The sequence below is a fragment of the Pseudopodoces humilis genome, chromosome 32 (assembly GCF_049639895.1).
Source record: "Pseudopodoces humilis isolate 2021_Gansu_Grassland_sample_001 chromosome 32, ASM4963989v1, whole genome shotgun sequence".
NCBI lineage: Eukaryota > Metazoa > Chordata > Aves > Passeriformes > Paridae > Pseudopodoces > Pseudopodoces humilis.
This window is the reverse complement of record NC_142231.1, coordinates 1,548,079-1,574,235: the sequence shown is the minus strand read 5'-3', so window position 1 is coordinate 1,574,235 and position 26,157 is coordinate 1,548,079. Positions and strand designations below refer to the sequence as shown.

The following is a 26,157-nucleotide window of genomic DNA, read 5'->3' as shown; positions in this document are numbered from 1 at the left end:
GTCCCATCCTGCCCCTCCCAGCCCCTCCCACCCCCATGGCCACATTCCACCCCCACGAGCCCTTTCTGCCCTCCTGGCCCCATCCTGCCCCTCCACTCCCTTTGGGACCTCATCCTGCTCCTCCTGCAGCCCCTCCCAGCCTCAAATCTGTTCCCAGTCCCCCACGGCCACCAAAAGTGGGGTGAACTGGGACCACCCCACACTGGAGTGGGACGGGGGGCTCCCAATTCCTCCCCAGAGCAGGTCCCCCCTCTCGTTAATCCCACAGCTTTAATAACAGCACTGCAAAGCCCTGCTAAATGTCTGATTCCTGTGCGTTTCTGTGCCCCCTCCCTGCCCCCTGGACACAGGACCTCTGGCCTGGGGAGGCTCCCCAGACTCCTGGGCTGCCTCTGTGCCCCCACCACCCTCCCCCAAATCAGGCATTGGCCACGTAAAAGACTCCATATATTTCACATGTACAAAAAGTCACTGCGGGGGGGTGGGGCAGGGGGGTCCTGGGGTGGGGGGCACCATCCTTGCCCCTCTCCCAGTGCCCCCCAGCCTGGCTTTGGTCCCTTTTTTTTGGCACTTAGTGTTCACATCAGTGGTCAAAGTGTCGAGCGCGGGGTGGAGGGGTCCCTCTGGTCCCTGTAGTGGGGGTGGGGGCCCTGAGGCAGTGAGCCCCCCCCCGGGACAAGGGGACCCCGACTGGGAGGGGGCACCCCACGGGTCAGCTCCTGATGCTGGGGCCCCACCACAGATGGATTTGGCCTCTGCCTTGGGTGGGCAGGGGGTGGTCTGGGTGCAGGGTCTCCCCGGGCACAGGGATGTCACCCGTGAGGATGGTGGCACGAGGACATTTTGGCCCTGTTCCCACATTGTGTCAGGACAGGATGGAGCCTCTCTGGGCACCAGGGGGGCAGAGGGGAGTGAGGGGAGACTGAGGCAGCCCCAGTCCTCCCCTGCCCCCCGGTCGGGCTCCTCAGCCTCGCTCAGCTACAGGCGGATCCACCTTCGGGCTGTGGGATGGAAGGGACAGTCAGGGACAGAGCCAGTGACGCCTGGCCTGGCCTGAGGGGTGCCCAGGTGACCCCCCCAGAGTACAGACAGCACAGGGTGAGTCCTCCAGGCACTGGGCTGGGACCCAGTAATGTGCTGGGATCTCCACTCTGGGCTCCAGTAGGGCACTGGGACCATACCCTGGCATCCAGTTGACACTGGGACCCTGCCTTGGGATCCAGTTTTGCCCTGGGATTCTGCCCAGAACCCAGAAGTGTACTGGGACCTTGTACTGGAACCTTGTACTGGAACCCAGTAGTGCACTGGGATACCAGCTGGGATCCAGTGTTGTGCTGGATCCCATCTTGAGACCCAGCAGTGCCCTGGGATCCTGCCCTGGGATCCAGTGATGCACTAAGACTCCACTCTGGGATCCAATATTGCAGTAGGATCTGTGCTGGAATCCAGGATCCAGTGCTGGGATCCTGTGTCAGGACTCTGCTGGGTACCAGCATTGAACTGGGATCCTGTGCCAGGGCCCAACCTTACATGGGGATCCAGTGCTGGGATCTTGTGCCAGGACCCAGCCTTGCACCACAGTCCTGGACAGGAATCCTGTGCCAGGACTCCATGCTGGGTAGCAACATTTCACTGGGATCCAGTGCCAGGACCCGCCCTTGCACCTGGATCCAGCCTAGCACTGGGATCCTGTGCTGGGATCCAGCCTTGCACTGGGATCCTGTGCTGGGATCCAGCCTTGCACTGGGATCCTGTGCTGGGATCCAGCCTTGCACTGGGATCCTGTGCTGGGATCCAGCCTTGCACTGGGATCCTGTGCTGGGATCCAGCCTTGCACTGGGATCCTGTGCTGGGATCCAGCCTTGCACTGGGATCCTGTGCTGGGATCCAGCCTAGCACTGGGATCCTGTGCTGGGATCCAGCCTTGCACTGGGATCCTGTGCTGGGATCCAGCCTTGCACTGGGATCCTGTGCTGGGATCCTGTGCCGGGATCCTGTGCCGGGATCCAGCCTTGCACTGGGATCCTGTGCTGGGATCCTGTGCTGGGATCCAGCCTAGCACTGGGATCCTGTGCTGGGATCCTGTGCTGGGATCCTGTGCCGGGATCCTGTGCCGGGATCCAGCCTTGCACTGGGATCCTGTGCTGGGATCCTGTGCTGGGATCCAGCCTAGCATTAAGATCCTGCCCCAATCCAAAGGACCGGGGTACACCAGACACCCTGGGGTGACAGCATGCAGGGAGGGGGCGTGCAGAAGGGGGCATGCGGGGTCAGGGGGATCCAGGTGGGATCCAGGGGGATCCAGGTGGGATCCGAGGGGATCCGTGCATGCAGGCGGTACCTGGGGTTTAACAGCTGGACTCGTCGTGGTGGGACGGGTCGCAGAAGAAGCGGGAGCCCCGCTTGGCCGTGCGGGCAGTGAAGGGGACGCTCTTCAGCGCTGCGGGGGCAGGGGCAGGGAACGGGGGACAGGACAGGGACATGTCAGCCCCCGTGGCCACTGGGGCCAGGGCAGGGGGCCGTGGGCCAAGGGTGCCGTACCGGTGATGATGTCCTCGATGGTGCCGTCCTTGCCCTCGTACATGGGCCGGTGGTCCTTGGCCTGGCGCCGCCGCAGCTCCGCGATCAGCTCCTGCTGCTGCCACTTGTTCCGCTGCGAGGGAGGAACAGGGGGTCCAGGTTAGGGACACAAGGGTCCCCTCCGTGCCCCCTACTCCCCAGCCCACCCCATGCCTGCTTCCACTAACCTTCTCCTGCTTTTTAGCCTCCTGTGCCAGCAGCTTCTCCCGCATCACCTCCTCCTGCTTCTTCCGCATCTCGTTTTCCTGCTCCGCATCCTGCCAGGGCACACGGGGGGTGGGAGGTGTCAGCTTTCCCCCACCGTGGTGTGACTCCACCTGCAGTGCATCCCCCCCGGCCCCACCTCACCTTGTAAGAGTGGATGAATCGGACAAAGACCGGGAAGAAGACGGACGGGGGGGTCGTCTTGGGGCTCTCACCGAAATACCGCACCACGGTGTTGTAGGCGTCCTGGCACAGGACCAGTGGTCAGGGATGGGCAGTGCCCAGCACGGGGGGAAGGCAAGGCATGGTGGGCACCACGTGTGGGCAAAGCAGGGCAGGAGGGCACAAGGCCCGTACAGAGCAAGGTGTGGGTGAGCAGGTGTGCACAGGGATCGTGCAAGACAAGGTGTGGGTGAGCAGGTATGCACAGGGATCATGCAAGACAAGGTGTGGGTGAGCAGGTGTGCACGAGGAGTGTGCAAAGCAAGATGTGGATGTGCAGGTCTGCACAAAGACTGCATAGAGCAAGGTGTGGATGACGAGGAATGACATGGAGCATGCAAAGGAAAGCAGGAGTGCAAGAGGAGCATGCGGAGCAAGGTGTGGATGAGCAGATGTGCACAAGGATAGTGCAAGACAAGGTGTGGATGAGCAGATGTGCACAAGGACCATGCAAGACAGGGTGTGGATAACCAGATGTGCACAAGGACCATGCAAGACAGGGTGTGGATGACCAGATGTGCACAGGGACCGTGCAATACAAGGTGTGGATGACCAGATGTGCACGAGGAGTCTGCAGAGCAAGGTGTGGCTGAGCAGGCGTGCCCGTGGTTGGTGCTGCCCTCACCTCGGCCGTGCGCGCGTCGCGCTGCAGCCGCTCGAGCTGCCCCTCGCTGCCGCCCAGGAAGCCGCGCAGCACCGCGCTCTCGTGCTGCCCACACTCCCGCCGCAGCAGCTCCATCCCCCGGCCCAGCTCCTTCACATCCAGCAGCACGTTCTCCAGGGACACTGCAGGGACACGGGACGGGTCAGTGACTGCGTGGGGTTGGGACAGCGAGGTGGGGCCGCGGGCAGAGGTTGAGGAGCACCTGCTGCAGCCTTCTCCACAAAGTGCAGCTCCTGCCAGAAGGTCGCCAGCTCTGGGTACTTCTCCCGCACCGTCAGCGCGATGAAGTGCAGCAGCGTCATCTTCCTGTCTGTTGACTTGGTGTCCAGGAGCTGCAGGAGGATTTGGGGATGGGGTCAGGGCTGTGGGATGGGAACCTCGGGGTCCCAGGGAGCCAGGGAGGGGCTGCCCACCAGGTCCAGGCTCTGCAATTTGAAGCCATAGACTGCACCACGTTTGCTGCTGTTCATGTAGTTGCCAAGTGCCAAGATGATCTGCAGGGGCAAAGCAGTGGGATTGAAAGGTCAGGAGGGAGCGAGAGCCCCACAGGATCCCCCTCACCCAGCTATGATGAGGCTGGAGTGAAGGACCCCACCCAGCCCATCCTCACATGCCCACCTCCAACATGTGCTTCAGCTTCTGGGACGACTTCACAGAGGCCGAGGCTGCGATGATGGCATTGAGCTGCTGCAGGGGGACAGGACAGGAGGGCTCAGCTGGGGTTCAGGGTGCAGGGAACCCCCCGGCGGGTCCGGTTTCCACCTCCCCAGCTCCGTACCGGCGTCAGCATCTGGATGTTCTCGGCGAAGTTGCCGAGGAAGGCCATGATGGCCATGCGCTGCGGCAGCCGCTCCACCTTGCTGAACTGCAGCATGAACCGGTCCTCGTCCGCCAGCTCCTCCAGCGGCTTCCGCTCGCGCTCGTACTGCCGCAGCGCCTTCGCCTCCGCCTCCGTGGGCAGGAACCGCATCAGGCACTCCACGAAATCCACCGGCAGCGTCGTCAGGTCAAACCTGCCCCACGCCGCAACGTTGGGCTCCCAGCGGTGCCCGCTCTGGGAATCCTGGATCCCAGCCTGGCTCCCTGCAGCCTGCTTGGCCACCCTGAACCACAGCCAGAGCCCCCTGCACCCTGCCTGAGCCTCTCTACCCTGCCTGGACCTCCGGAACCCCAGTCAGGCCACGTGTACCCCAGCCAAGTCCTCTGCACCCCAACAGGCCCTTCTGCAACCCTTCCTGGCTCTCCTGTTGACCCTCCGTTGATCCCCCTCCCCCTGGGCAGACCCCCTGCACCCCAACAAGCCCCTCTGCATTCCAGACAGTCTGTCTGCACCCTGCCTGGCACCCCTGAACCCCAAACAACTCCTGCTGCACCTCTGCCAAGACCCCCGGTACTCTGCCCAGGTCCCCTGAACCCCAAGCAGCTACCCTGCCCCCCAGTGAAACCCTCTGCACCCCAGCCAGCCCTCTTGAGCCCTGCCTGTCCCTCCTGCACCCCAACCAGGCCTGCTGCACCCTGCCTGCACCCTCTGGACCCCAGCAAGTACCCCTGCATCCCAACCAGTGTCCCTGTACCCTGTCTGGCCCCCCTGAACCCCAACCAGACCACTTGTCCCCCAGCCCAAACCCTCTGCAGCCCAGCCAATCCCCTTGAGCCCTTCCTGGTCCCTCTGCACCCCACGTGGCTCCGGTGTCCCAGCTGTTCCCACTGTACCCCAGCCAAGGTCCTGTACCCTGCCTGAAACCCCCACAGCCCATCCACACCCCCCTGAGCCACTCGAACCTCAGCCAGACCACCTGTCCCCTGTCCAAACCCTCTGCACCCCAACCCCTGCACCCCTTCCAGCCCCCTTGAACCCTGTCTACCCCCTGCACCCCATTCCTGACCCTCCCTGCCCCATTTTTGGCCCCCCTCCAGCCCCCCTGCCTCCCCACCAGACCCTGTCCCCCCCAGGGCGGGGCCGTACGTGTGGATGGCCCGGCAGATCTCGTCGGCGCTGCGCCCGGCCTTGCGCAGGGTGATGGCCAAGTTCTTGGCACGGTTGGCCTCCAGCAGGGTCACCTTGGTGGCCACTTTCTGCGCCGCCTTGCTCTTGGCACACACCAGGTCCAGTGCCGGGCCCTGCGCCTTGGTCTTGAACAGCTCCTCGAAGCGCTCCAGGTCCAGGTCCTGGGGGCACGAGGGGGGTCAGAAGTGGGGGTGGGGGTGCCCGAGTGGGGAGGGGTCCTGGGCTCACCTCCAGCACACGCTCGTCGTCCAGCTCGCTGAACACAGTCCCGCTGATCTGGCTGGGCTTCAGCGCCGTCCAGTTGAACACAGGCAACCGGAATTTGGTCTTGATGGGCTTCTTGATCCGGATGGCTGCCAGCAGGGTGGGAGCCAGCTCAGCACCCCCGGGACATGGGGACATGTCCTGTGCCCACCCTGAGCCACCTGAGCCTGGGCCCCCCATCCCCGTGCTGGGGTCCCTGAGTGGGTGCTCCCTGAGGACTGCAACCCCAGCACCCTGGTGCCTGCAACCCTTCCCTGTCCCTTGTCCCTGTCCCCACAGTTCTTCTGTCCTCCCTGTCCGCACAGTCCCTACTCCATCCCTGTCCCCGTGATCCCCATGTCCTTCTTGTCTCTGTCCCCACTGTCCCTGCACTGTCCCTCCCTGTCCCCTGTCCTTACAGTGCCCCACACTCTCCCTGTCCCCTGTCCCCTGTCCCGTGGTCCCCCCTCATCCCCACGTACCTGAGAGCCCGACGGTGAGGGCGATGGAGGGTGAAGCCCCGGGCAGTGGTGGGGCTGGGGGACACTTCCCTGTGAAGCCATCAGAGGGTGAGACCCCAGTTCTGGGGACTGCCCAGCCTTGGGAGTGGCCCAGCACCAGGGACCTCCCTGTCTGGGAGCCCTCCCACCCCTGGGGACAGCCAGCTCTGAGATGCCCCAGTTTTGGGTGCCCCAAGGGCTTCCCCTCCTCACCTGGGAGCGGGGGCGCGGGGGGCGGCAGAGGGGGAGGCGGGGGGGGCGGGGGGGGCGCAGCCTCCACGGGGGGCAGGGCCGGGACCCTCAGGGTGTCCTCCGGGGGCTCGGGCAGGGGCGGTGGTGGCTCGGCGCTGGGAAGAGGGGGCGGCTCGGAACCGTAGTGCCGCCGGAAAGCCTCGTCCTTCTCCTTGATCATCCTGCGCAGCGTGTGCACCTGGTGGCTCGTGTGCTCGTAGGTCTCCTGGGGACAGCGAGTGTCAGCCCGGGGGGGTCAGGACCCTTCCCCGCTCCCTACAGCCCCCACAGCCCTCCAGCACACCTTGACCACCTCCAGCTCCTTCTCTCGCTGCAGCAGCTGCTTCTCCAGCTCCGCCACCCGCATCATGTTCTCGTTCTCCAGGTCCAGCAGTTTTTCTGTTAGCTGGGGAGGGGGACACGGCTGTGACAGCAGCTCAAGGACCCCCCTGGTGTCACCACTGATCTCCCCGGGACTCAGCAAAGAACATCCCTGCATCTCCCTGTGTTCACATACATGGGACAGGTGCTCCTCCAGCTCCTCCACCTTCTCCAGGGCCACATTCTTGGTCTCGGCATCCTCCAGCAGCCCCCCCACGTCAAAGACATTGTCCAGGTACGCCTGGATCTGCACCTGCAGCTTCTCGCTCTCCGTGTGCCTCGACTTCTGTGGGCACGAAGGCAGTGTCAAGGATGGGACCCCCGGCACAGTTCCCCTGAGCCTCGACCCCCTGTACCTGCAGGAACTCCTCCAGCCCCAGTTTGGTGAACTCGTACTGGAGATGGACACGGAAGTTCATGTCCTCCACCGAGTGCACCACGATGTTGATGAACTGCATGCAGGCCACCTGCAGGCAGGGCTGGCGTCACCAGGAGTTCTCCTGCCCCGCAAGGAGCCTCCCCCTTGCCCAGGACAGGGTGTCCCACCATGAAGTCGATGCTGCTGTCCTCGTTGCGGAAGTATTCCATCAGCCGCTCAAAGCGGTGCTTCTCCTTGCACACCTGAGCAGGCAGAAACGGGGTTAACCTGGTGTGGCCCCCCAGCCACTGACCCCCCCGCCTCTCCTGGAGTCCATTTCCCTAATCCCAGTCTGATCCTGGTGCTCCCAGACCCCGCATTCCTCATCTTCCCTGATCCCTCCACCCCCTGCACTCCAGACTCCCCATCCCAGCCTGGTCCTGGGGTCCCTGGTGGCCCCATCCCAGCCTTCTCTTGGGCTTTCCCTCATCCCAGATTGGTCCTGGGGTCCCCAGTTCCTCCATTCCTGGGGTCCTGCTCCCCAATCCCAGCCTGATTCTGGTGCCCCCCACTCCCCTCATCTGAGGCGATTCCTGCATCCCCCTGGTCCAACCCCATCCCAGCCTGGTCCTGTCTCCCCCCATTCCCCCCATCCCAGCCCGGACCTGCCGTTCCCACTCCCCTTGTACCTCCTTGAAGTTGTCGAAGGCCGCGAGGATGATCTCATGGCCGCCCCTCACCAGGCAGACAGCCGCCAGCAGCTCCAGCACCAGCGCCTTCATCCTGGGCACAGCGTCACCATCAGCATCAGTGTCACCCCCAGCCAGCTCCAGGACCCCTGTCCCACCCTGCCAGACCCTCCCTTACCTCGGGTTCTTGTTATTGAGGCTCAGGGCGATCTCATTGACAGCGTGTGGGTGAGACATGACCAGGTTGAAGCCGTACTGTGGCGATGAGAAAAACCAGCGTCAGCTGCGGTGGCAGTGGTGACAGTGGTGTCCCCACCGTGGGGTGACAGTACCTGGTAGTTCATGATGGCCCGAAGACACATGATGCAGAGGTGGACGTCATCCTTCTGGCTCACCAGGCGCGAGTTCTTCAGCGCCCTGCGGCTGGGCAGTGTCCCATAGCTGCAGGACAGGGCACGCAGTGAGCGGCACCGTCACCCGCCGGCGCCGCACCGAGGGCTGGGGAACCGAAGGACAGCGTGGGGACAGCGTGGGGACAGCGTGGGGACAGCGGGGATTTCGGAGGGACGAAGGCAGAGAGAAGCGGTCGGAGGGCGACAGGGACAGAGTCGGCAGGCGCGGAGCGAAGCCGCCGGGCTGGCCCCGGACAGCCGTACTTACCCGGCGGGCGGCGAGGTGGGCACGGAGGGGAGAGAGAGAGAGCACAGCCAGAGAGGGGAACCCCGGCCCTGGAAGCAGAGACGGGGTGCATTACCCCGGGGCGCGGGGCAGAGCCAGAGCAGGGTGAGAGGACAGGCGGGACGGCAACGGCGAGACAGCGACGGCAGCACCGGGGCTGCGCGGCCGGCGGGACGGACACGGCGCGCGAGCCAGAACAGGACATGGCACGGGTGGCACGTGCCACGGCACAGCCACGCAAGGGCGAGGCCCAGCCCGAGCTCCAGGCACCGCTTTTGTGCCGTGCAGGCCACGTGCGTGGTGCAGGACAGGGCGGTGAGTGGAGCCGGGCATGACGGCACAAGCCACGGCAGGACAGTGCTTGGCACGGCACACACCGTGGCACACACCATGGCACTCAGGACACACCCTGGCACACACCATGGCACACCAGCACACACCGTGGCACACACCATGACACACACCGTGGCACACCAGCACACACCACAGCACACACCATGACACACACCATGGCACACACTGTGGCAGACACCATGACACACACCATGGCACACACCAGCACACACCGTGGCACACACCATGGCACAGACCCTGGCACACACCATGGCACACACCATGGCACACACCAGCACACACCATGGCACACACCCTGGCACACACCGTGGCACACACCATGGCACAGACCCTGGCACACACCATGGCACACCAGCACACACCACAGCACACACCATGGCACACACCATGGCACACACTGTGGCAGACACCATGGCACACACCATGGCACACACCAGCACACACCGTGGCACACACCATGGCACACACTGTGGCAGACACCATGGCACAGACCCTGGCACACACCATGGCACAGACCCTGGCACACACCGTGGCACTCAGCACAGCGGGCAGCAAGCAGCAGCGCTGTGGCCAGCCAGAGCCCTGAAGCAGGACGTACTCCCATGGCAGGACGTGCCCCCACAGCGGGACATCCCCCTGGGCACGTACCGTAGGGCGGTCTGGCGGGCAGAGCGGGCCAGGCTGCTGGTGAAGGGGGCGGGCAGGGAGCTGGGGTGCTGCAGATCCTCAATGGACCTGCTCCAGGCACGCAGCTTCTCCAGTGCACCATCCTCGCCGCCTTCCAGGCCCTCAAAATCCAACCTGGTGGGGGGACACGCGCGCAGCAGGAGGCACACGGCTTTGGCGGGGGGCAGTGGCTCTGGCGGGGGGCACACGCTTCCAGCACAGATGCAAGCACTGAGGTAGGTGGCAAGTGGGTGGTTGCGGGGTGGGGAGAGGCACGAGGGGAGGAAGATTCTGAAAATCCCGCGTCCCGCAGAACCCCGGTGCAGACAGGTCCCTGCCTTTGGGATGATAAGGGACCGAGCAGTATCAGGCGTCGGCAGCAGGGAGCTGCCACAGCCACCAGGAACCTCCACACTCCCCAAGGACTCACTGGGTCCCCCCGCACCCCAGGGACCCCCAGACCCCACTCACATGACGGCACACTGGGCGAAGGACAGGTAGTTCACCAGCACGTCCAGTCCCTTGTTCTCATCATTGAGGAACTCCCGCACCCACCTGCGGCACCAAGTACCCATCAGAGCCCGCAGGAGTCGGGGATCCCCCCCCAACACAACCTCCTCCACCGTGGAGACCCCTGTCCTGGCGCAGGGACGGTGAGGGCAGCCCGGGGGTGCAGCGGTGGTTGCAGCCCCTCCGCTATCAGCGGTGCCAGCGCGGCGTTATCTGGGGAGCGCAGGGCAGGGAGGGCGCGCTGTGGCCGGGAAATGGAGGTGGATGCTGGGGCTGCACCCCCAGCCCGACCCTGGGAACCCCGCGGGGAAAGGAGGGGATTCGGGACGCCCCGACCCTTGGGAGGATGTAGGGGTGCACTTGTGAGGTGCTGTGCCCAGGGGTGAGGGGGGTGTGGGTGCACGGAGTGGGGTGCGAGGGGTGGGGGATTCACCCAGGAGCATTGGGAGCACCGGGGGTCCCCAGGACCGCCCACAGCCCTGCGTCAGGGAGCAACGGGGGCCGCGGCCGCCCCTTTCCTGCCGCCGCCAGCCCCTCGCCTCAGCCCGTTTCCTGTCTCCGGCTGCTGCTATTTTGGGTCCGTGGGCAGGGACGAGCGGGGCCGGCGGCGGGGAACAGCCGGCACGTGCACGAACCGCCCCGGGCACGACCGAACCGCCCCGGGCAGGACCGAACCGCCCCGGGCACGACCGAACCGCCCCGGGCACGACCGAACCGCCCCGGGCAGGACCGAACCGCCCCGGGCAGGACCGAGCCGCCGGGCACGACCGAGCCACCGGGCACGACCGAGCCGCCGGGCACCGGCCGCTGATGCCCCCAACACCCCCGGGATGGTCCCGTCCCGCCCGGCGCTCCGCGCAGCTCCGGGACATCCCGGTGAGGGTCGGGGTGTCACCGGCTCCGGGATGGTGCCGACCGAGCCCTCCGGTCGGTCGGGAGGAGCCGGCCAGGATCTGGCCACGCTGCCTCGTTCAGGGCGTCATCGCCGGCCCATCCGCCCGGCATCCGCCCCCGGGACCTGCCCGCGGGCCGGGGCAGGAACCGGCCCAGTTCCTGCAGCGCCTCCGGCTTCCCCTGCAGCTGTTTGGGGCCGGTGACAGGACCCCGCAGTCCCCCCGGGACCCCACGCCCCGTCCGGAACTCTGCACCCCAGTCCACGGCCCTGCACCCCCAGCCTGGACCCCACAACCCCTCCCCAGGACCCCACACTCACCCAATGTGGTTTGTCCTCAGGCTGATCTCCAGCTCGCGCAGCACCTTGGTCGACTCCTGCACCCTCCTCCTGAATTTCTGGGGGCAGAGCAAGGCTGAGCCGTGCTCCCCCAGACTCCCCAAACCCCCTAAAGCTCCCCCAAACCCCCACCCCTCACCTTCCGTGTGACACCCGGCTCCAGGAAGCTGCGCAGCTTCTGGATGTAGGCATGGGGTGGGCTCTTCACCTGGAACCGCTCCTGGCGGGGACAGAAGGGTGTTGGTGACACTGGGACAGCAGCACAGTCCCCTCCCCAGAACCCCATGGACCCCCCAGCCCCCACCTGGTCACAGATGAGGTCCCACTTTTTCTCGTTGTCGTACTGGCGCAGGAGCCGGGCTTTGTCCGGGGGCAGGTTCATGGAGCTCTGGGGACAGAGCGGGGGTGTCACCCTGGGGAACCTGGGGACAGTGTCCCCCAAGGGGCACCCAGACCCACGGTACAGCCTGGGTCGCCCCAAAAAGCACCCATAGCACAGCCAGGGTCCCCTCTAAGGGCCATGACATGGCCAGAGTGCCTGGCACCGGGATGCACCAGCAGGCACAGATGTGGCATGGGGACAGCAGTGCCACCGGGGCCGCACGGCAGCCACCAGTGGCACCAAATCTGCCCGTCCCTGATGCATCCTTCCTGTCTGCACCCGCTTCCATGTGACAAACCGCAGCCTCCGCTCCTGACCGCGGCACGAGGCCAGGCACCGGTGCCAACTCCCCAGGACACCGGGCACAAGGCCTGGCACTGGTGCTGGCCAAGGATCACTGGGAAGAGCCATGGGGGACCCCAGGATCCTCTGTGATGGATGTGGCACAAGACAAATGGGGTGCCACAGTGGGCACCAGGGATGCCAGAGGGCCATGGGACTACCTTGGTGGGCAACGCCACCGCAGGGAGAGATGCCAACCCGGGCTGGTGATGTCACCCTGGTGGGTGATGCCACCCCAGGGTCGCAGTTCCGGGCAGCCCCATTATCAGGAGCCGGCACCACGGCTGCTCCACCCACCCCGTGTCAGCTAAAGTTAGCCCTCCCCTGCTCATCCCGATCCCAGAGACACAGGAAACCGGGACAGAGCCTTGGCGAGGCCGAGCACCCCGGGCAAGGCGTCCCGCGGGACCCGCAGATTCCCACGAGACTCCAAATTCCACGGACCTCCAGCACGGAGCCTCCAAAACTGCCCCTCAAAGGGGCACCATCCCCTCCCCGGAGGGCTGCGGTTATTCCCCCGTGGCCAGCAGTAAAATCCCGGGCGTCCCTGGGAATGGAGGCGGAAAGGACGCACAGAGACCCCGGGTGGGGTCGAGGGGCACCCGCGGGGGGCTTTGAAGCGCGGCCGCCGGTCCCGGCGTTCCCGCCGCTTCGTTTCCTGCCTTTGTGGTGGGATCGCGGCCGCTCCCGGCCGGGCACTTCCTCCGTCGTCGGCCCCACCGGGAGCCCCCACGGCTATCTCGGGGCTGAATCCCACCGGGAAACGGCGGCACCGGAGCTGGGGGGCTCCGGGGCGGATCCTCGCCTCCGGGGGCCGCCGGAGCTCTATCACATGATGGAATATTTTCCACCCCCGGCAGCAGCCGGGCCGGGACCGGGCGCCGCCGACGGCCGCGGGGATATTTTGGAGGGGGGCCGGTGCCACCGCCCTGCAAACTGACCCTGCCGGCACCGGTGTCGCCCGGCAGGACGTGTCCCCCCCGCCGCAGGCCCCGCGGAGACCGGCGGCCGCATCCGCCCGCGTGGGATGCGGGACGGGGCAGCGCCGCCGCGGGCGGGAGCCGCTCGTCACCGGCGGGACGCGCCCACGCCGGGGCTGCCGGTGCCCCCCGTTGCCCCCGATTTCGGCTTCCAGAGCCCCGTGGGACCACACTCAGCATTTCCTGCCCGGCTGCGGCTTCCGCTGGCGGCGGCCCCCCCCGGGATGGCGGGGCCGGGTGCGGGGGGCCGGGGGGCAGCGGTGCCACCCGGCCGTGGTGTCCCCACCCCCCAAAACAAAGCCGGTGCCGCGGAGGGGCCACCGGGACGGCTCGTGAGCGACCCAAGCGCCAGTGGAACGGCTCCGCGGTGCTGGTGGTCCCGGTGGCACTGCCGAGCCACGTCCCGGGGCCGAGATGGCACCGGGATGGACACCGCCCCGGCTGTGACAGCGGGCAGGGGACCGCGCGGGACACCCGCGCTCACCGGGAGCCACTGCATCCACCGGGAAACCGGGAACCCCCGCAGCCAGCGGGGAACTCCAGCTCTGCGGTCCCGCGCACCCCCGGAGAAACCAAACTCCAGCCCCGCGCGCTGCCCCGACGGGATTTTCCCGGCTTACAAAGTCCCCGGGCCTCAGGGGCCCCCGTGGTGGCACCGGGAGTGGCGTCACCCCCGGAGCTGTCCCGGGTGGGGTGTTCCCCGAGGCCCCTGCCCATCCCCGCGGGCACCGGCGCTCCCCGCCCGCCCCTGGTGGCTCCGGGCGGCGATGCCATCCCGGCGGTGCCCGGTGCCCGCCAACCGGTCCGGGAGGGAGAGCGCATCGGGAGGAGTCCTGGGAAGGGATGAACCGGGGGTGCTCAGCGGGAACACCGACGGAGCGAACGGGCGAGAAGAACCGGGGGGACCACATCGGGAACGGAGGGTGAGCACCGGGAGCGCGCCGGGGGTCGGCCTCTCACCAGCACCAGGGCGAAGCGCTCCTCCAGCTCGCAGGGCTCTGGCATCGGCATCTTGCCCGGGGCGAACAGTCCGGCTCCCCCCGGGCCCGCCGGCATTCCCGGGCTCCGGGGCAGCGCCTCCCCGTCCGCGCTCTCCACGTTCCCCATCCCCGGCCCAGGCACCGGGGGGCGGCGGGGGAGGTTCAGCCCGTCGTGTCCGGCGCTGCCACCGCCTCCCGGTCCCGCCCCGCCGGGTCCCGCCCGTCCCGCCGGGTCCCGCCCCAGCGCTGCGCGGCCGCGGCGGCGCCGCCAGGGGGCGCCCAAAGGCCGGCAGCGAGCGGGACGCTCCGATTGGTCGGGCCGCGCCCACGCTGACCAATCAGCGCCGAGCTCCCGCGCGGGGGCGGGCGCTGCCCGTCCAACGGCGGCGCTCGGGCGCGGCCCAGACCGTGACGGCGACGGGAGAACGGCCCCGCCCCCTGCGCTGACGAGAGCCAATGGAATGGGGCAGAGGGCGGGACTACGCGGGGGTTCAGCCAATGAGCGCCGGGGGCGTGGCGCAGAGCTCGCGGCCTGGCACGGACGGCGGACGCGGCGCAGGTGCGGGCGGGGGGCGCGGGCGGGGCCGGCCCGGGACAGCCCCGGGGGAGCCCCGGGGGTCCCAGGGCGGCTGCGGACCCCGGGAAATCCCCACGATACCCCCAGAACTCGCCAGGAGCGGCCCGGGGGGCCCCCCCCCCCGGCGGCCCCGGGGGGGGGGGGGGGGCGCGCACGGGTTCGGCCCTGGCGGTCTCCGCCCGGTTCTAACGGGAGGATCGGGGGGGGTCGGGGGGGGGGGGGCGGGGGGAGCGCCGGGGCAGCGCCGTGGGAGGGTGCGGGAAGCAGCGGGTAAAGGTCGCTTGGAGCTGGCCAGGGGCGGCAGCAGCGAAAGCGAAAGCGGCGCTGGGGGCGGGGGGGGGGGCTCGGGCCCCGGGCCCGGGTCCGGCACCCAAGCGGGCCCTGCCCGATGGAACCGGCTGTCACTAGGGCCCGAGGGGTGTCACCCCCGGGGGGGCTGTCACAGCCCCGTCACACCCCTGTCACACACAGCCCTGCCGCCGCACCCCGCCGGGGACTGTCCCCATGGCCGCACCTCCTCCCTTGCCTTGCCCTCTGACCTGCGGCTTCCCCGGGGCCTCGTGGCACCAGCCCAGGGGTGCCAGCGGTCCAGTGCCACCCCCTGTCACTGTCACAGGACTGGGTTGTAACCTGTGCCCCCCTGGCTGTGTTGGTGTTCAGGATGGGGCGCTTCTGGGCTCTCCCTTGCAGCCCCCATCCCGCACCTCGTCAGGCCCTGCTCGGTCCCCTCCATCCCTTGGGGACAGGTGGCTCGTGCCACTGGCTGGGCAGGTCAGGCTCTGCCAGGTGCCACAGGGGACAGAGCCGGCCAAGCCGGCTGGACGAGGAGGAGGGTGAGGAAGAGGAGGAGAAGGAGCAGGAGGAGGCCCTGCCGGGAGCCTCCCGCTGCCAGAGCCACCTCTGGGGACGTCATTATGGGCACTAATAGTCACCTGGCACAACGACGTTTCCAGCTGCCGGCAGCGCTCCCACGGCACCGGGCGCTCTTCAGGGGCTCCCCCGGCCTCCCAGCCCTGCTGCAGGATCCCTGAGCACCGCCCTGGCCTTGCAACAGCCCTGCAACACCCCAGGGCCCCTGGCCTTGCACCAGCTGGACAAGGAAGGCTCCAGAGCCCTGGCAGCTCCCGGCTCCTGCCACTCTCTCCACAGATCCTGGGGCTCCTGGGGAAAGTTTGGGAGCTTTGGGTGGGCTCCAGATCCTTCCTGACCCCGCTTTCCCTCGCAGCTTGCAGCCCTGTGGAGCGGCCGTGGGCCCATCCCAGCCTGGCACCATGAACGTCTTCGACCGCAGCATCAACTTTGATGCCCTCTTCAAGTTCTCCCACATGTGAGTGACACACAGGCAGGGCAGGGGGTTCAGGGGGCTGTGCCAGCCCTCCCTGCCCCCCTCACCACCCCCTCCTCACCCACAGCTCAGCCTCCACCCAGGAGCACCTGAAGAGGGTCTATGGCAGCTTCGCCCTCTGCATGTTTGTGGCAGCTGCGGGCGCCTACATCAACGTGGTGACCCACCTTTTCCAGGTGAGGGGCCTTTGAAGGGCCGCAGGTGGCACCTCCAGCCCTGCACCACCCAGCTGAGGCAATGCCCAGCCCTCACCTGTCTCTCCCTCTCTCAGTTTGGGCTCCTGACTGGCCTGGGCGCACTGGGGCTCATGGTTTGGCTCACGGCCACCCCACACAACCGTGAGACCGAGCAGAAGCGGCTGGGGATGCTGGTTGGCTTCGCCTTCCTCACAGGTAGGTGGGCACTGGGACTACCCCCCACATCCCACGGGACCCCAAATCCTGATGATTTCATCTGGGATGAAGCCCCCCAGAACAGCTCTGATGATACCCAGTTCTGTCCTTCCAGGCATCAATCTGGGACCTCTCCTGCAAATGTGCATCTCCATCAACCCCAGGTAGGAGACGCTCCCACAGACCCTGTCCCCACCTCCAGCTGCCACACAGATCCTGTTCCCTCCACTGATGCCCCCCAGGTTCCCCCAAAACCCTCTGACTCCCTTCTTTTCACCCCCCAGCATCATCCCCACTGCCTTCCTGGGCACTGCCTCCATCTTTGCCTGCTTCTCACTGAGCGCCCTGTACGCCCGGCGCCGCAGCTACCTCTACCTTGGAGGTGAGAGGGGTTTGGGGAGGACTCTTGGGGGCTGGGGACTCCCCGTGGGGGGTGGGGGGCTCCCCACACCTGGCCCTGACTCCCTGCCCTCGCCCTGCAGGTTTCCTGCTCTCTGGCCTCACCCTGATGCTTCTCTCCTCCCTGATTAACGCCTTTGTGAGATCCACCTGGCTCTTCACGGTGAGTCCCCTTCCACCTGCTGAGGATGGACAGACAGACAGGTGACACCAGCAGGGGACTGTCCCCACCTCATGCCTCTCTTCCTCCTGCAGGCCAACCTGTACGTGGCGCTGATGATCATGTGCGGCTTCGTGCTCTTCGACACGCAGCTCATCATTGAGAAGGCGGAGAGCGGGGACAAGGATTACATCTGGTGGGTGCTGGGGACATGGGGGGGTGACACAGGGAGGAGGGCGGCCCCCCCTGAGCACCCATCCATCCGTCCCTCCCCCAGGCACTGCGTTGATCTCTTCCTCGACTTCGTCAACATCTTCCGGGAGCTCCTGATGATCCTGGGCATGTCTGAGGTGGGTGAGGGTCCCTGGGCAGGGCAGGGGGGCAGAGCTGCCCCATGGTGTGGCAGAGAGCCCATGGTGACCGTGGCCACTTTCCTCTTGCAGAACAAGAAGAAGGAGAAGAAGTGAAGCGGCTCTGGGCCGAGGCGGAGCCACCCCTGTGTCCCCATGTCCCCTCCTGTTCCTCTCTGTCATTAAAGGGGCTGTGCTTTGCTGCCGAGGAAGCAGCCAGAAGCTTTTGCACCTCGTGGGTTTTTTCTCTTGTTCAGCTTTTTTTTTTTTTTTTTTTTTTTTTTTGATTAAAAAACAGCCAATTCGTGGATCCTGCTGGAGTTTGGCTCTCCTTGGTTTCCCCCGGCCTGTGGCCCTCGGAGTGGTCACCCACGTGTACTCTTTCCTTGGAGGTTTGTCCCCAGCCCCACCTGGGGTGTTATCCTTCCCAGGGAGGCCATGAGGCCCCAAAACCAGGCCCCAAAATCAGCCCCCGGGGGGTTGTTGGGACCCCCCCCTCAGCCAAACTCATTGGTGGAGCCTCCCCTTCAGCACCAGTGCCAAGAAATGAACGTGTGCTGGGAGGGGGCCGTGGGGACATGGCATTCCCAGCGCTCCCAGTCCCGCCGTCTCCGCTCTTTGTACACCGGGATGATTCAATAAAATCGCTCAAACTCCGAACTCTCGTCGTCCTCTTTCCATCCCCCGTGTCCATCCGTCCATCTGCCCCTCCTGTCCATCCGCCCCTCCATCCCCACGTCCATCTGCCCCTCGCTGGGGCACGGGGACACAGCGGCTGCACCATCACGTATATAAATAACCCGGGCTAGGGGGGCGGCTTTATTGAGTTAAAAACCCATCAGCGGGGGCTGTACAGGGCCATAGCACCATGGAGAGAGCCGGGAGAGGGAGCGACGGGGACACCGGACACTCCCAATCCAGGCAGCACCCTCAGAGCAGGAGCGGGGAGCAGCGGGAGGGGGTGGAAGACGTGGGAGCAGGGCCGGGGCAGCTCAGCCCTGGCTGCCGCAGGAGGAGAGGCTGTCGTAGAGCGAATCGCTGAGGGACTCGGAGTGTTCCAGCCCGGCGGGGCCGTGCCCCCCGTCCCGGGACCGCGCCTCCGTGCTGCCCTCGTCCCCCACGTCTGAGGCGCTGGGGGTCCGGCTGCTGCTGGTGCTCAGGGCAGGGGGCAGCGGTGGGGGCGCCTCCGGGGATGCCCCCCGATGCCCTGCTGGGCTGCACACGGGGGCCTGGGGAGGGACAGCGTGGGCAGGGGGGTTGCCTTTGCTGATGATACCCACATCCATCACTCCCCCCGTGGTGAGGAACCTCTGCAGCCCCTCACCAAAACATTAGAGAGGCGCTTTAAATCCTCCCCCCACCGCGGGTCACACACACGAGGATGTGACAAATGATCACGGAACTCTGGTCGGTGCTCCCCACACATCCTCTCCCCATGGCTCCCTATGGCTTCTCCACCCCACAGCATGGGCAGGAGGGTCTGGGGTCCCTCTGCTGGGGTTTTGGGGTCCTGCTCCAGAGTTTCAGTGTCTTTCTGGAGCTTTGGGGTACTCAAAGTTTCGGGGTTTCGGGGGTCCCATAACGTGCCCCTACCTGCACAGGCCGATGCAGCCCCTCCAGCCCCCCGGCGGGGCACACGAAGGGGTCAGCAGCACCGCAGGCTTTGGCGTTGGGGAAGGTCCAGTTCTTGCTCTGCTGGACGCGCCGCGGCTTCCTGGCATCATCCCCGGTGTCTGTGGAACAGCGAGGGGCAGCGCTGACCCGCAGGGCCCCCACGCCCCCCATCTCCCCACCCTAACGAGGGTGGGTGCACAACCGGCACGGAGGGGGGGACACCCACCTTGGGGCGCAGCGCGGTGGCCGTGTGAGCTGGGGGGAGCCGGGAGGCGGCAGCTCGGGGCGCTGCGGTGTTTTCCGGGCAGCAGCAGCTCCTCGGCGCTGGGAACCTCCCGCTCCAGCGTCCGGGCCTTGCGCGGCACTTTGGTGACAGCGGCCGGCACGGCCCCGGGCAGCGGCTCGGGGCGGCCCCGCGGTTTGGGGGTGCTCTTGGCGGGGACCCCCCCATAGTCAGGGGGAGGGAAGGTCCCGATCCCGCTGTCCAGTGTCCGTGTCAGAGACCCGCACGCTGCGGCACAAGGGGAGGGGTCAGTGGCCTTCAGAATCCTCTCTGGTGCCCCCTCTCCGCCCGAACCTCCCCATCAGCTCCTCACCAGCGAAATGCTGCGACGTCCCCGACTCGGACAAGCTCTCGTCGGACGGCAGCTCATCCCGGAGCCCCACGTCAGGCACCTGCGGGGATGCAGAGGCTGAACGGCTGCGGGGTCCCCTCGGAGCGGAGCCCTGGGGGCTGCAGGGGGTCCCCACCTTGTCCGAGGGCTCCCGCAGGTGTCCCACGATGCCGTTGCGGGGTGGGCGGCAGAGCCGGGGTTCTTTGGCGTCGGGGGGGACCCTCCGGAGGTCACAAAGCTCCCGCTTGTGCTCCAGGCGGGTCTCGTAGGGGACGTCCTTCCCGTCCACCCTGGGGGGGAGGCAACGATCAGGGGGACACCCCACCCTCACCCCTACCCCGAGGGGACCCAGGTGGGAGCCGACCTGTCCAGAAGCTGCTGCATGAAGGTCTCGGCCGTCACCTCCTGGTACATGACGGGGAGGGGGCCTGGGCCTCTCGGGGGCCCACGGGGACGCCCCTTCTCCAGCGCCAGTCCCTGCAGGAACGCGTGTTCCTCCCGCAGCGCCTTCCGCAGATCCTCCGCCTTCTCCATCAGCTTCGAGATGTTGAGGCTCTCGGCTTCCAGCTTGCGGGCGGCCAACTTGACCTCTCGGCGAAGGGGTGCGGGGGTCCCAGCCCACTCGCGCCCGCGCCCGCCGTCCCCGCGGCGGCTCAGAGCCGGCAATTTGCTGCGCCGCAGCCCGAACCAGCTCGCCAGCCCGGCCGCCTTGCCCTTGGCCTCGGCGCCCGGCGCCCGCTCCTGCCCCTGCAGCCGCAGCACGTTCTCCTCGATGCCCTTCATCACCTTCTCCTCGATGGCCGAGTGCCCCGCGGCGCTCGGAGCCGGCCCCGCGGGCTCGGGGTCTGCGGGGGTTTTGTGGGCACCCCCGCCCGCCTTGGCGCCCGCCGGCCCCTCGCCCCGCGGCGCCCCGGCTTTGGCCGCCTTGGTGGGCAGCTTGGTGGGGCTGCCGTGGGGGCTGCGGGAGGCCTTGGCAGGGGGCGTGGGGGGGGTCCGTGCGGGGGTCCGGCCGGTGCCGGGGCGCCCCTTGCCCCCCACCTTGCCGGGGTCGCCCATGGAGCCGGAGGAGTAGCAGCGGGCCAGGGGCTCCGCGCCGTGCGCTGGCTCGGGGTGCTTCAGGCTGCCCCCCAAACCCCCCCGGGGCGGGGGGCGCAGCTCGGCCCCGTGGCCCCGTTCGGGCCGCCCGGGGCCAGGCGGCTCGCGGCCCTCAGCCCCCCGCAGCTTGCCCAGGGCGGCCAGGCGCTCCTTGAAGGGCAGGTAGCCCGGTTCGGGGGGCTTCTTGCCAGGGCGGCGGCAGGGGGCCGAGCCTCCCGTGCCACGGCGAGAGCTGGGGGGGGAAGCGGCCGCCCGTTCCCCGCCGGCCGCGGGTCCCGGTGGCGCAGGGGGCTGCTCGACCGCCTCGAAGGTGCGGGGGTGGGGGAAGGCGGGGGGCTCGGTGGAGCCGGGCTCTGGGGGGGCATCGGGGGATGGGCGGCGGCTGAGCGCCGGTGAGGCCTCGGGGTGGGCGCCGCGACAGGGGATCTTGGAGGGGTGGGCGAGCTGGGGGCTGAGGCGCAGCCCCCCGGGGGGGGGCGGCAGTTTGAGCACCTTGGTGGGGGAGGGCAGGGGGTTGGGGACCCCTCCAGGTGAGGGCGGGGTGAAGCCCCCCTCGGGGCTCTCCTCGCCCGGCGTGTAGAGTCCCAGGAAGGCGGGGTGCTCCCCGCGCCGCTGCCGGGGGGGTCCCCCGGGGGCTTCCCCATTGCGCCGGCAGCAGCCCCCGCCCTCACCTCGCAGCAGCCGCTCAGCCAAGGCGCTGAGCAGAGCCCCCCGAGGCGGCCCCCCTTCCTCTGGCGAGGAGCAAGGGCTGCCCTCGGTCCCCCGCCAGCCCCCCGCAGCCCCCGGCCCCCGCAGCGGGCAAGGGGGCCAAGCCAGGGCTGCGCAGGGCTCGGGGGAGCCGGGGGAGGCCGGAGGGGGCCCCAACAGCGGGTCTGTCTCCTCCAGCTTGCGCAGCACCTCCAGGATTTGGGCTTTCTTTTTGAAGAAGGGGGACAGGGCATCCAGGGGTGGGGCACCAGGGCTGAGCCCAGGGCTGCCCGATGGCACCGGTGGCAGCACCTGTGGGGACCGGGCACCGTCACCCTGTGAGCACCTGGCACTGAGCCCCTCGGTACCAGAGGGGGACAGTCTGGAAACACAGAGGACACAATAGGCTTTGGGATGGGGACACAATGGGGACAGGGACATCTGGGGCAATGGGCTTTGGAGCCAGAGACATCACAGATGGAGGGGCCTGGGGAGGTGGACACCATGGACCTGGAGAGGTGACACCACAGGGACCTCAGGGACAGAGACCCTGCTGAAAGTGTGATGCCATAGGCACACGGATGGGGACACCAGAGATCCAGGGAGGGGGACAGGACAGGATACTGTGGGCCTCTGACACCACACACACAGGCCTGGTGACACCACACACTGGGAAAAGACAATGGGGAAGGGGGTGACACAGCCCAGAGAGGGGGACACTAGGACAGGAAGGGATTGGGAACAGCGGTACCCACCTCGGGCAGGGACAGACAGAGGCCAGGGAGCAGCGGGGGCGGCTGTTGCTCAGCAGAGCCTGGCTGGGGGGTGACTGGGACATCTGGGGGTACTGGAACTGGGTGCAGCGGCAGCTGGAGAGGAGAGAGGTGCTGGGTTAAGCTGTAAGGGGGGCTCTGCCCCATGCCTGCCCCCCAGCCCGGATGCAGCCCCAGGCACACCTGAGGGAGGGATCCAGTGGAGAGCTGCAGCTTCTGCTGGAACAGGTCGCTCAGCACCTGGTTCTGCCGCTCCAGCTCGAAGACACGTTTCTTCAGCTTGATGCACTCCTCACGAAGGTCCTGGCCGGGGTATGGGGGGTCAGCCAGGACCCCAAAGCCCCCCAGCATCCTCCCAGCCCCCTGGAACCCTCCTGCCCTCCTGACACCCACCTTCTGGTTGAGCAGCGCCTGCACCACATGGTTGGCAACCTGGGGAGGAGAGGGGAGGTGTGGGGTGGGGCACAGGGCACACACAGCCTCGTGCCCCAGCACACACGTGTGCACATGTGTGCTACGTGTGTGGGTGTTCTCCCGTACCTCGTCCAGGCAGCGCTCATACGTCTCCCGCTGGTTCTCATTGGCCTGGGCCAGGGCTGAGTTCTCTGCCTAGAACAGAGCAGGGAGAGCTCAGGGGACACATTCCCACGGCACCAAGCAGATCCTGTCTCCTGGTGGGACTCAGGGCCCACACATGGCAGGATGGGGCTGCCCCAGGAGCAGTGGCACACAAGGGCCATGGAAAGCTGGAAAGTGTGACCAGCTTGGTCACTAGTCACCAGACTGGGCTCCATGGCACTGGCCATGGCTGGCTTTTGGCACTGGCTGAGCGGTGGCCGTGGCCATGGCTTCAGTGGCCACGGCTGCCTGGTGGCACCAGCCACAATTGCCCAGTGGTCCTGTGTCCTGGCAGTGCCATTCCTGCATACCTCCAGCTCCCGCAGGCGCTGCAGCAGCTCATGGCTGGTGCCCGTCTCACCCAGCGCTGCTGGGCTCCCGGCTCCCGGCGCCTCGGCCACGCTCTCCGACATCACAGCTGCAGGGAAAATGCATCAGGACGGGGATCCTGGTGGCCCCTGGCCCGAGGCACCCCCGGGCCCTGCACAGCCTGGCCCTCTCTTACCTGGCTTTGGATGTCCCCAGCCCTGTCCTTGTGTGGTGTCACCTGCAAGGGAGAACTGGGCTGAGGAGGAGGATGGAGCCTTGAGAGACCCCGAGGGGCGAGTCCTGACCCCAGGGGCTCCAAGAGCCGCAGGGACCCCTCCTGCTGCCCACCTCCTTCCCGGCGGTACTGGGGAAGCTGATCGGCCCCGGGATGCACAGCACGGCCGGGGCCGGGACCAGGACCAGCCCTAGGGCACCGGGATGTGCAGCACCACTGGGAGGGGACCGGCATCAGCCCCGGGGCACCGGTGTGCCCCAAGGACCGGGCCCGCCACCGGCACAGGGTCACGAGGATGCGCAGGACCACTGGGACCGGAATTGGCACCAGCCCCGGGGCACCGGGATATGCAGCACCTCCGGGGTACCGAGATATGCAGCACCCCCGGGGCTGACCCCGGCCCCGGGGCACCGGGATGCGCAGCCCCGCTGCACAGGACCCCCGGCGTTCAGACGGGCCCCCCCGGTGCCGCACACCCCCGCTCCACCCCGGGCTCCCCCCGCCGCCGGTGCCACCGCGTCCCTGCGTTGGGCCCCGGCCCCGGCCCGTACTCACGCCCGGGGCTCCCGGCGGCGCCGCCAGGCTCGGCTCAGAGCGGCCCTGGGGCCGGTCCCGGCGGCGGCGGCGTTTCCATCCCGGCCCGGCCCGGCCGCGCTATTGTTGGGAGGCGGCGGCGGCGGCTCCGCCTTCCCACCGCGGCCGGGGAGGAGCCGGGATGGAGCCACCGCCTCCCCCGGTGCGCGGCTCCGCCAGCGCCAGCCCCGGGGAACCGGCGCTGGGGCCCCCGGGAGCCGCGGCACCGGCACACCGGGAATGAAGCACCGGGAATCCCCCCGAGGCACCGGGCACCGCCGGAGCCACAGGGCAGAGCACAGAGGGATCCCCCCAGGGCATCCCGCACCCTCTGGAGGGACTCCCCGGAGCTCGGGGACCCCTCGGGGAGCCCCCCGGGGCTGCAGACGCGGAACCGAGCCGTGACCCCCGGCCGTGGCCTCCACCCCCCGCCCCTCGAGGGTGAAGTTTGTGGTTTGGGGGTTCACACGGGGCCACGCGTCCCCGCTTCACCCGGACCCCACGGCACCGCGGCAGGGATGGGGGCGCTCGGCAGGACGAGGGAGCCCGGTGGGGACAAGAGGAGAGTCTGGGGGTGATGCGGGGGACAAGAAGAGGGTCTGGGGGTGATGGAGGGATCAGGGGAAGGTCTGGGGGGGCACGGGCAGACCTTGCACGTGCCGTCCCCGTCCCCTGCAGCCCGTGGGGCGAACCCACGCGGGTCCCTGCGGTCCCCATTGTCCCTGAGGTGCCCGTGGGCCACTCGCCTGCCCCCCGCGCAGGAAGCGGCCCCGGGGCCGGCGGCTCCGGCTGCGTCACAGGGGGAAGTGAGGCTCTGTCTGGAGGGGAAGAGCAGCCCGCGGCCCCCCCAAGCCCCCGGCGGGCACAGCCGGGGGGGGCCCCGACAGATGGATAGCGCGGCCTCCCCTCCCCCAGCCTGGGGCCCCGCGGGGGCAGCGCCAGGGTCCCTGTGGGGAGGGGGACGCAGCCAGGGCCACCCAGAGCCCGCGTCCCCTCCCCAGGACCCCCCGGCCGCTGGGTCCCCGCTGGCCCGGACACGGTGGGGACACGGCGTGGGGACACGGCACGTGCCCAAACCGCAGCCCAGGACGTGCCAGCGTGGCTGCGATGGGCTGGCCCCGGCCTGCCCCACACCAGGGTCCCCATGCCCAGCCCAGGGACAGGGGATGACAGCCCCGAGTGTCCCCAACCCTGCTGAGCTGTTATGGGGGCAGCCGGGACACGCTGGGGACAGTCCAGGGACAGGCAGGACGCACCGGGGACAGCAAGGACACCCTGGGGACAGCCGGGATACACCGGGGACAAGTGGGATGTGCTAGAGAAACAGCCTCGGGGTGCAGGGACACATCGAGGACAGCTGGGACTCGCCAGGGACACGCAGGGACAGCCAGGGATACGGTGGGGACACTGGGAAGAGTCAGGATGTGGTGAGGTCAACAGAGACACAGGCAGGGGACAGCTGGGCAGTACTGGGAACACTGGGGACCGGCGGGTGGGATGGAAAACAGAGAGGGACACCCCAGGGACAGCCGGGATGCAGAGGGGACACTGAGGACACCGCACGGACAGTCAGGATGCAGTCGGAACATACCAGGAAGAGTCAGGGTGCAGAGGGAACACCAGGAATACCCCAGGGAGAGTCAGGATGCACCGGGGACAGCCGGGGTGCACTGGGGACACCCCAGGGACAGCCGGGGTGCAATGGGGACACCCCAGGGACAGCCGGGGCGCACTGGGGACACTGAGGACACACCAGGGATAGTGAGGATGCACTGGTGACACTGGGGACAGCCGGGATGCACTGGGGACACCCCAGGGACAGCCAGGATGCTCTGGGGACAGCGGGGACACCCCGGGATGCACCGGAGACAGCGGAGAGAGCCGAGGACACAACGGGGATGCACCGGGAACATGCGGAACACCGACCGGGCCACCCCCGCCGTTCCCCCGGGCTCAACCCCCACCCTCCCGCGGCACGATCCGGTGCCCGGAGGCCACGGATGCCCCCCCCCCGCCTCCGGTGCCCCCGAGGAGCGCCCCGACCCCCCGGTCCCCCCGCCGCGGAGCGACCGGACTCACCGGGGGCTACGGCGGGGCCGGGGCCGGGACGGCATGGCCGGGGCTGGGACCGGGACCGGGGCGGGACCGGCGGCGGCGGTGACGTCATGGCTCCACCGGGCCGGCCCCGCCCTGCCCCCCCCCCCCCGCCAACC

The 26,157-nt window shown here is 68.0% G+C and overlaps 3 protein-coding genes across 7 annotated transcripts; 1 reads left to right on the top strand and 2 right to left on the bottom strand.

The window, feature by feature from the left end:
- Positions 1–505: 505 nt before the first annotated feature.
- FMNL3 (formin like 3) lies at positions 506–14,395 on the bottom strand. Of its 3 annotated transcripts, XM_088068844.1 has the most exons (27): positions 14,184–14,395; positions 11,824–11,907; positions 11,659–11,739; positions 11,502–11,578; positions 10,250–10,333; positions 9,761–9,913; positions 8,413–8,521; positions 8,259–8,335; positions 8,081–8,174; positions 7,580–7,654; positions 7,390–7,500; positions 7,170–7,319; positions 6,957–7,058; positions 6,635–6,878; positions 6,404–6,472; positions 5,907–6,031; positions 5,637–5,839; positions 4,449–4,683; positions 4,289–4,357; positions 4,084–4,164; positions 3,873–4,002; positions 3,632–3,792; positions 2,929–3,030; positions 2,748–2,837; positions 2,542–2,653; positions 2,342–2,440; positions 506–1,001 (listed from the first exon to the last, which is right to left on the bottom strand). In XM_088068844.1, exons 1-26 carry the CDS (start codon positions 14,328–14,330, stop codon positions 2,349–2,351), a joined length of 3,057 nt encoding a protein of 1,018 aa, XP_087924970.1. In that variant the 5' UTR covers positions 14,331–14,395; the 3' UTR covers positions 506–1,001; positions 2,342–2,348. The 3 variants fall into 3 exon arrangements, with proteins under 3 accessions (XP_087924970.1, XP_087924971.1, XP_087924972.1); XM_088068845.1 differs by lacking the exon at positions 2,342–2,440; XM_088068846.1 differs by lacking the exon at positions 9,761–9,913.
- A 306-nt stretch (positions 14,396–14,701) lies between these two features.
- TMBIM6 (transmembrane BAX inhibitor motif containing 6) lies at positions 14,702–18,086 on the top strand. Of its 2 annotated transcripts, XM_005531988.3 has the most exons (10): positions 14,702–14,762; positions 16,006–16,107; positions 16,193–16,301; positions 16,397–16,517; positions 16,633–16,681; positions 16,802–16,899; positions 17,000–17,079; positions 17,172–17,272; positions 17,354–17,426; positions 17,520–18,086. In XM_005531988.3, the coding sequence occupies exons 2-10, from the start codon at positions 16,052–16,054 to the stop codon at positions 17,541–17,543; spliced, it is 711 nt and encodes a 236-aa protein (XP_005532045.1). In that variant the 5' UTR covers positions 14,702–14,762; positions 16,006–16,051; the 3' UTR covers positions 17,544–18,086. The 2 variants fall into 2 exon arrangements, with proteins under 2 accessions (XP_005532045.1, XP_014116122.2); XM_014260647.2 differs by having other exon boundaries at positions 17,354–18,086.
- A 128-nt stretch (positions 18,087–18,214) lies between these two features.
- On the bottom strand, positions 18,215–26,082 carry NCKAP5L (NCK associated protein 5 like). 2 transcript variants are annotated; one of them, XM_005532046.3, is made up of 13 exons: positions 26,024–26,082; positions 23,333–23,374; positions 23,139–23,245; positions 22,750–22,818; positions 22,603–22,641; positions 22,393–22,512; positions 22,192–22,305; positions 20,019–21,748; positions 19,791–19,944; positions 19,637–19,715; positions 19,267–19,551; positions 19,020–19,159; positions 18,215–18,655 (listed from the first exon to the last, which is right to left on the bottom strand). In XM_005532046.3, the coding sequence occupies exons 3-13, from the start codon at positions 23,238–23,240 to the stop codon at positions 18,419–18,421; spliced, it is 3,069 nt and encodes a 1,022-aa protein (XP_005532103.2). In that variant the 5' UTR covers positions 23,241–23,245; positions 23,333–23,374; positions 26,024–26,082; the 3' UTR covers positions 18,215–18,418. The 2 variants fall into 2 exon arrangements, with proteins under 2 accessions (XP_005532103.2, XP_087924969.1); XM_088068843.1 differs by lacking the exon at positions 26,024–26,082 and adding an exon at positions 23,927–24,036.
- Between the last annotated feature and the right edge of the window lie 75 nt (positions 26,083–26,157).